General features: G+C 43.1%; 1 protein-coding gene and 1 long non-coding RNA gene across 2 annotated transcripts in view; both read left to right on the top strand.

Annotated features, from left to right (window-relative positions):
- The window catches only part of LOC105523286, a 37,402-nt gene extending 32,046 nt beyond the window's left edge, over positions 1-5,356 (top strand). The window contains exons 4-5 of the long non-coding RNA XR_001003575.1: positions 2,365-2,461; positions 5,294-5,356. This is a non-coding gene — a long non-coding RNA (uncharacterized LOC105523286). The remainder of the gene's footprint in view (positions 1-2,364; positions 2,462-5,293) is intronic.
- Positions 5,357-5,787: 431 nt separating this feature from the next.
- The window catches only part of U2SURP (U2 snRNP-associated SURP domain containing), a 58,580-nt gene continuing 55,404 nt past the window's right edge, over positions 5,788-8,963 (top strand). The window contains exon 1 of the mRNA XM_011958075.1: positions 5,788-5,931. Coding sequence (XP_011813465.1) covers positions 5,887-5,931 — 45 coding nt within the window. The 5' untranslated portion in view covers positions 5,788-5,886. The remainder of the gene's footprint in view (positions 5,932-8,963) is intronic.

The following is an 8,963-nucleotide window of genomic DNA, read 5'->3' as shown; positions in this document are numbered from 1 at the left end:
AAAAAAAAAAAAAAAAGACACGCATGTTCATTAGCCCCACACTTAACATTATTCTGGGGGTATTGGCTAATGTAATTATACAAGAAAAAAGTATAAAAATGGGAAAGGAGGAGGCAAACTGGTAATTATTTGCAAATATGATTGTATACCTGAAAGTTCAAGGGAATAAACGGAAAACCTATGTAAATAATAAAAGAATTCGGTAGACACGTTATACAACATTAATTTATCAATATAACAGCTTATTTAGGACATACATAAATACAAAAACTTGCTATATCCACAGTAACAACAGAAAAGACAAAATACCTAACAAAGTAACAGAAAATATGCAAAGTTAATGTGAAGGAAATGGAACAAAACTTGAAAAAGAAGAAAGGTATGCCATGTTGTTTTGATAGAATCTTACTACTATAGCAATGTCAAAATAAAGCCTTATGTGTTTTAAGACCACTGTTACTAACAACTTCTGTTATTAACAGATGAAATTGATAAGGGAAAGTCTTTCATTTTCTTTTCGTAACTTCATTATCCACCCCGCCTTTAATATTACCTGGTCTTGTCTCATGCATTTCAGTCAATATGGGGATACGTAGGCTTCACACTGGCCAAAGCCAGGTCACAAGTTAAGTGAGGCCTTATCTTTGGTGGTCCAAGTCAAGCCCACCTTTGGGTTGCCTGGCCATGGCAAGAGAGAGCTCCCCAGATTTGCCATGTGCTGGTTCTCATGACCTGCCACAGGCACCTTGAGTCCTCCTTTATCTCTCTCTCTCTCTCTCTGTCACACACACACACACACACACTCTCAGGAACACTAATTTCCATTTCCACAGTACGCCATCTGGACCCTCCTAGATTTTATTAACCTTGTTGATAAAATAATTCCTACACAGTAAAGTTTTCCTTCTCACTAGGATCATAGTTAGAATGTCAATTTCTATATCTTCATCATGGTGCCAGTGTATTCTTGGGCTATATACTTTTTGACATTTTTTGTAGAGATGGAGTCTTGCTTTGTTGCCCAGGCTGGAGTGCAGTGGCACAATCTGCAACCTCTGCCTCCTGGGTTCAAGCAATTCTCCTGCCTCAGCCTCCTGAGTAGCTGGGACTACAGGTGCACGCCACCATGCCTAGCTAATTTATTTTGTATTTTAGTAGAGAAGGGGTTTCACATGTTGTCCAGGCTGGTCTCGAATTCATGAACTCAGGCAATCGGCCTGCCTTGGCCTCCCAAAGTGCTAGGATTACAGGTGTGAGCCACCGTGCCTGCCTGCCACTGCTAATTATTATTGTCAAAGGAATCTGTATATAATCAATAAGTGAGTTAGGTAATTTGTGTGTGTGTGTGTGTGTGTGTGTGTGTGTGTGTGAAAGGGGGAGCAGCTGGTGTTGCTAGTGAAACCTTATTCATAACACTTACATTGTGAGGTGGGTGTGGGGCAGGCAGTCAAGTTCATCAGAAGGAATTTTCCATTCCACATTGACCACACCTCTGTGAAGGCTGTTTCCTAATTATTCCTAGAAGCAGCTAGGATCTCTCTTAGCAGAAGACATTAAGTCTGATTTTTAGTTGTCTCTCTTTTTATCTTCTTTCTTCAGAGCCTAGCACATACTAGAAACTCAATAAATGCCAAAAAAGCAAATGGAGTGTCCCTTTTACCAACCTACATCCTGAAGCCCAGAGAGCAGGGAAAAGCTGTTTAAAACCTGTCTAGAATGAAAATGCCACCAAGTAGGAGCAGTTCATTGGCACAATACAGGAGGTTGTAGCTTTGGGGCAATCATTTTTTAAGGTCTCTATCTTTTAGCATGCACAGGTTCCACAGCTGTTTGTATTGTTAAATACTCTCTCCACTCCACTTTTTTCCTCCTTGAAGAAATCAAAACATTTTTGGTGGGGAGGTCTAAAAATTATTGTGAGCCCTAGGCACTGAGCCTCCTGTACCTGACTTTAAGTCAGTTCTGGTTGGTGCCTGGGGCAACTGGTTGGTAATGTTTTGATCATCACCCCAGGTTAAGAATTACACTGTACATCAGAACTAGAAAACTGAAACGCCTACAAGCAGGCTGGGTATGGGGAATTTGTCCACCGTGTATGATGAGGGGGTGGCTAAACTGGTGTGTATAGCTCCCTTCCCTAGAAGTCGCTACAGGCCACCTCACCTGGATTGTCCCCCAGTGTTGGCAGACTTCCCCATTTTTCAAGAAAGGCTAGAAACCCTGAGTTTTATGTAAAATCTCTGTTTTAAAATGCTAGCTCAAATTTCAAAGAAAAAAATCTCCCTGAATGAATCAAACAAAACATCTCAATATTGCATATATATGGCACTACTTTGTAATTTCTCTTGAACGCATCTCCTGCAGGAAGAAGCCTTAAAAACAAATGGCAGGTGTGTGGGCACCAGAGAATCAACATATCAGGAAGAGAAAAATGGCATGGTTTTAGTGTAATCGTAAAAAGGTAATACTAGTTGCAGTAAATTGCATGAGTCTTACTGTTTATGTGTAGTCCCTTAGCACTAATAATTGTTAATCTAATTATTCAGATTGCATAAAATTCCATTTGGATTATTTTCATGCTATTTCACTTTCCTGAATTTGTAATTTGAGTAGTAAAGCCAGAATTTCATGTATCAAGAACTCTTGCTCATAATTGTGATGTTCAATTTTTTTTTTTTTTTTTTTTTCCCTGAGATAGGGTCACTCTGTTGCCCAGACTGGAGTGCAATGGTAAGATTCCTAGTGCTCCGGTGGTCCTCCCACCTAAGCTTCCTGTCCGAGACTACAGCTGTGTGCCACCACATCTGGCTGATTTTTAAATATTTTTTTGTAGAAATGAGGTTTCACCGTGTTGCCCGGGCTGGTCTCGAATCCATGGGCTCAAGCCATCTGCCTGCCTTGATCTGCCCGCGTTAGCCTCCCAAAGTACTAGGATTACAGGCCTCAGCCACCGCACCTGGTCATGATTTTGAAGTTTTCAAAGTGTACTTAAACCTTAATAAAGGCCTATGTATTATTTCTAGTCACATCACATTTGTCTGACTTGCTTTGGGGCTTACAGTATAAAAAAGAAGAAAGAAGTCTGCATTGTTTTTAATTCTTTAGGCGTATTTAGTAAAAATTATTTTAAAAATAAGTAGAACTTTGGGGATTTGCCTGAAAAGCTGCATATAGTCACTCTTTATCATTATTATTATTATTATTATTTTTGGAGACGGAGTCTCGCTCTGTCGCCCAGGCTGGAGTGCAGTGGCGCCATCTCGGCTCACTGCAAGCTCCGCCTCCCAGGTTCACACCATTCTCCTGCCTTAGCCTCCGGGGTAGCTGGGACTACAGGTGCCCGCCACCGAGCCCGGCTGATTTTTTGTATTTTTAGTAGAGACGGGGTTTCACAGTGGTCTCGATCTCCTGTCCTTGTGATCCGCCCTCCTCGGCCTCCCAAAGTGCTGGGATTACAGGCGCATATATTCACTTTCTAGTGACAAAATCAGCCTGTGGCATTTTTAGAACACCACAAGGCATACCCAGTCCCACTTCTCTTCATCTCAGCTGATGATTTCACTTTCTAATCCTATACTGTAAACAGTTAAGATCTAGGCCGGGCGCGGTGGCTCACGCCTGTAAACCCAGCACTTTGTGAGGCCGAGGTGGGTGAATCACGAGGTCAGGAGGTCGAGACCATCCTGGCTAACATGGTGAAACCCCGTCTCTACTAAAAAATACAAAAAAATTAGCCAGGCGTGATGGTGGGCACCTGTAATCCTAGCTACTCAGGAGGCTGAGGCAGGAGAATGGCGTGAACCCAGGAGGCGGAGCTTGCAGTCAGCCGAGATTGTGCCACTGCACTTCAGCCTGGGCGACAGAGCGAGACTCCTTCTCAAAAAGCAAAACAACAACAAAAAAACCCCAACAAAACAAAACCCAGTTAAGATCTAGTGTGCTGAGCTCTTCAAAGTGGGAAAGTATAGGTTCCTTGGAAACAGAAGAAGGGTCTCTCATTTAGGATTGGTGGGGAGGGAGGACTGTAAGCCTTCCTGGAGGAAGGGACATCTTCACCAAGAGTAGAATTGGGTTATACTTCAATGAGAGGTCAGGGCAAGGTTGAGGCTTGAAGAGGCCCAGAACTGAAAAAGTATGACAGAAGCCAGCACTGGAAGTAAATTCAATTGCGTTGGAGGGTGCAAGTCATTCTAATTTCATGTGTAGCACTTGTCAGTTTCTGATCATTTCTTGTTTACTGTCTGTTCTTCTACCCTCATACCCTCATACAGAATAGGAGGCCTGGCCTGCTGATTCCTTAGTGACTGGCACATAAGTCTGTTAATCTTTCCTGAGGGGCCAACCTTGTGTCAGCTCCTGTTCTAAGTGCTTCCCTCGCTCCCCATCCCCGCCATTCAACAAAATTCTACTTCTTCAGAGCTGGTTCAAATGCTTTATTCTCTATGACCACCCTCCCTCCCCCGCCCCGTCTCTTTTCCTCACTCTTACTCTCAGAATTAATTACTTCTTTCAGAGGTCCCTCAGCTATTGATCCTTCCTTGCAGCATCAATTTAGTTACGCATAGTGTTAGTTTGCGGTTTCCTTGTCTCCTTCATTTCTCATTAAGTTTTAAAGCATATGAAGACAATGCATGTTTATCTGTCTCTGTAAGCCCTACAACCCTTTGGGCAGGCTTTTACACACAAAACGGGGCTCAAAAATATTTTGAATAAATGAATTAGGGAGAGGTCCATGAACACCCTCCGCTCCCTCCCTAGTCCTCAGAGCAATACTTTAAAATAAAAACCTGACCATTTCAACCTTGTTAAAGGCCGATCTTCATTCTGAGAATAGAATTCTAACTCCTAAGCACGATGGTGACAGGGCGCTGTGTGAACCTGCACCCACACCCCGTCCAACCACGTCCCTCTCCACACCTGATCTAATAAAACGACTGCTTAAGGTGACCTGCAGGACCGGCTGTACTAATTTATGCCACAGGCTTTTACCTCAATTACTCCCTCTTTCTGGAATGTCCTTTCTTTCCTTGCCTGGCCTGATTCAGGCATAGTCTTCCCAAGCAAGCTTTCCTTCTTTGAATCTAGGTCCTGATTAATAACTTTTTAAAAAAGTATGAAGTACAGAAAAGTTTAATATGGTGCTCCATTTGTGATTAAAAATGAAAACAATACTAAAGTGTAAAATGCAATCTTTAAAAATGTCACACAACTTTACATGCATGCTAGATTTAGAATACCGTCTGTATTTACGATTTTCTCTTATTGACTGTCTCCACGCGCACCCACTCCGCAGACGCCCTTAACAGTGTCTACTGGATCACCCTCAGGTTGGGTCAAACGCTCCTCTTCTCGGCTTTTCGGGCGCAACCGTATGTCAACATTCACCATCTTAAGATGAGCACACTGCAAGCGTGGGAGCTGCCGAAGTGGCGAGAACAGCGTTTCCGTCGATCGAGCGCCAGGCCACCGGTCAGCTCCAGTCGTATTTTGAGTTGAAGTAAAAGCTACTCCCTAGATGGCTAGTGCACGTCTTTAAAAAGCGGCTCCCTTCCCACAAAGGAAATACGACTGGTTCGCATCTCTCAAGAGTTGGCGTTGGGATAAGAGAGTGAAATATCAGCTGGCCCTGGACAAGGAGATACTGTGAATTCCCGGACCCAATAACGTGACCAAACTCCGTGACTCCCAAGAAAACTAGCGTAGGGAGGGCGGCTGAGGAAATTACTGACACCGGAAGTCACGTGAGCGGCTTCCCCCAAGGTCGCTATCTCGACAGTCGACTATTCAGCCTTGCAGGCTCCTCTGGCGGGCTTCGCTGAGATCCGCTGTTTCGGTGCTCGACTCGCCCGTGCTGCTGCTGCCGCCGAAGGAGGGGCAAAGCTCAAGATGGCGGACAAAACGCCAGGCGGATCTCAGAAGGCCAGTTCAAAGGTAATTTCTGACAAAATTTCGTAAGTCAGCGGATCTACCACTGTCGTCTGGGGCCCACAGACGCTTCTGGCCTGTGAGAGGTGATTGGGATTGGGGTCTGCGTTCTGGTCGCGACGGTAGGCCCGGGCGCCGCCGCACCGTGGTGCGCAGGTTGAGAGGCCTGGTATCTCCCCTTACTCCCAGCCTGGATTCAGCTCGAAACTGGCGTGCCCAGGGGGTGGTGGCGTGAGTGCTTCGGCCCGCGCTTGGCGTTGGAGTGTAATCAGGAATTCAGATTGAGGTTCGAAGTCGTGAAAACGCTCTCCTGAATTTCAGTTTCCTGCGCCCTGAGGCCTCCAGATAGCGTCTGGGAGAGAGGCGGGAATCGCTTCCCGGTGCTTAAGTGCTGCTTTTTTTTCGGTTTTGGATCTCAGTTTCCGGCCTTCCTCAGTTTCCCTCCAAGGAATAAATAATTTTTAGGGTCGCCAGCTGTGAGGGGAGGACCACTAGGGCAAAGACGCGGAGTGGGAAATGCAGAGGCGGGAGCAAGCTCTCCTTTGCGGTGCTTCATAGCCAAGGTTAATGTACACTCTACACGTGGTCTTTACCTTAAGGGGAAGTAAAAAGCACTTTTTAGGGTAGAGGACTCGTGGTCTGTTTCTTCATGTTGAAGAAACACAGTGAAAAGAGAAGCCCCGTAGACTTTTAAGCTACATACGATTAGTAAATTGCATTTGTGTTTACAGGGAATCCTGTGCACGTATTGTGAAACCAGTGAGCTGTGGTAGTAGTTTAGCATTAGCAAGGTTGGGTTCTTAGTTGCCATCTTGGGCGGGACATTTAATCGTTGTTTGCTTTGGGTTTCTGGTCTCGAATATATTAATTGGTACTGCCACTAGGTAGTTAAACTTTCCGATGCTGGTGCAAAAAGGTGTATAACACTTTTTCAGGTGCTAGGGGCTGTTACATCTTAAAGAGTGTGTGTGACTATAAATCGGTTATTAGAAAGTTAAATTTACGGTAAGAGCGAAGCTTGCTTTTACAGTTCTGAGAAATATCAACTCGTTTTCTACTTGCATTCTCTAATCCGACTGTTTATGCCACTTGGTGAATGATGTACACCAAAATAATTAGTTCATAATTAGTAATGGTCTTACCAGACATCCTTTAGTTACATTCAGACTTTGATAAGGGGCCAGTTTCGGCTGCTTTACAAGGTGTTATGTCAGTTTTTTTCCCTTCCTCAGTACATTTCGTCTTCTCCCCCTCTTTGGGGGCGAGGGGAATACAGGGGTAACTCGCTCTACCAACTCTTCTCAACAGACTCATGACAAGAACATACCGTTAGGGAGCTATTGCTAAAGTTAGCTACATTCATAACAAGTCATGCATAAGCCTCACAATTTCTGTTTCTTCTCAAAGTAATATTTTAAGTATTCCCTACTTGAGGTCTTGGATACATTGAAGACATTTCAATGTCTATGTTCAGGCTTCCTTCTGAAATAGTACTTTTCATGATTGTGAATGATGGCTGTTCCCTATAAATAAATTATTGGATTATCCAGTAATCTTTTCTGTTTATATTGCCTTAGATTATAATCTCTTGATGCTGTTAACAGATTTCTTACTGATGTCTGTAAAAGGAATCAGAATATCTTAACTAATTTGGAGGCTGCATAATGTAGTGGGAAGATTATGAATTTTTTTAGCAAAAGAGATTTGGGTTTAAATCCTGACTTGGTAATTAATTATATTTGCGATAATATTAAGGCAGATTGCTTAAACTCTGGAGCCTCAATTTCCTCATTTGTAATGTAGATATAATTCTTTTTTTACAATGTTGATACAAGGATTAAATGAGCTAGTGTCTATAAAGTACAACATAATAAATTTTAGTTTCTTTCCCCTCTCCTTTTTTGTTTTTAGTGGAAATAAGTTCTTAACTTTCAAAATGTCAGGATAAATTTTAATCCTGTGATTTGGAATCTAAGTCATCAGCCGTCATAATGACTGCCCAGATAGCTGCTTTTTATTTTTATTTTATTTTATTTTATTTTTGTGAAGAAGTCTCGCTCTGTCGCCCAGGCTGGAGTACTGTGGCACAATCTCTGCTCATTGCAACCTCCGCCTCCCGGGTTCAAGTAATTCTCCTGCCTCAGCCTACTGAGTAGCTGGGAGTACAGGCGCCCACTTCCATGCCCGGCTAATTTTTTGTATTTTAGTAGAGACGGGGTTTCACCATGTTGGCCAGGATAGTCTGGATCTCTTGACCTCGTGATCCACCCGCCTCGGCCTCCCAAAGTGCTGGGATGACAGGCGTGATTCACTGTGCCCAGCACTGGTTTTTATTTCTAACACAAAATTTGTTAGAGAAAGTGTAAGATCATTTTGGCTAATATTACAGTATTTGGAATTTCTAGCCTTTGATATCTGGTTTGATTTCCTTTCCCCTGGAAAGAACAGATGAGTGGCTTATGTTTTACAATACAGATGGAGTGAACAGATACTTCTGTTTCATGTTTCGTCGTTTTCTTTGGTAGTTAAATTCCTATTAATATGGATAGGGATGCTTATATTTCTAGACATTGGGAAAATGGTAATTTTAAAATATACAGTATGGCAAAACTATTAACATTTCTTAATTATAAAAAGATTAGATTAGATAACCTCTACAGGTCTTCTAGTTGCTTTTTTTTTTTTTTTTTTTTTGAGACGGAGTCTTGCTCTGTCGCCCAGGCTGGAGTGCAGTGGCGCGATCTCAGCTCACTGTAACCTCTGCCTCCCGGATTTGAGCGATTCTTCTGCCTCAGCCTCCCGAGTAGCTGGGACTACAGGCACCCGACTAATTTTTGTACTTTTAGTATTTTATTATTAGTATTTTTGTATTTTGTATTTTAGTAGAGACGGGGTTTCATCTATTGGCCAGGCTGGTCTGTAACTCCTGACCTTGTGATCCTCCGGCCTCAGCCTCCCAAAGTGCGGGGATTACAGGCGTGAGCCACTGTTCCTGGCCTCTAGTTTTAAAATGATACTTTATGAATGTATACTTGAAT

This window comes from Colobus angolensis, unplaced genomic scaffold (assembly GCF_000951035.1).
Source record: "Colobus angolensis palliatus isolate OR3802 unplaced genomic scaffold, Cang.pa_1.0 Scaffold46, whole genome shotgun sequence".
Classification (NCBI taxonomy): domain Eukaryota; kingdom Metazoa; phylum Chordata; class Mammalia; order Primates; family Cercopithecidae; genus Colobus; species Colobus angolensis.
This window is presented reverse-complemented; position numbering and strand designations above follow the sequence as displayed.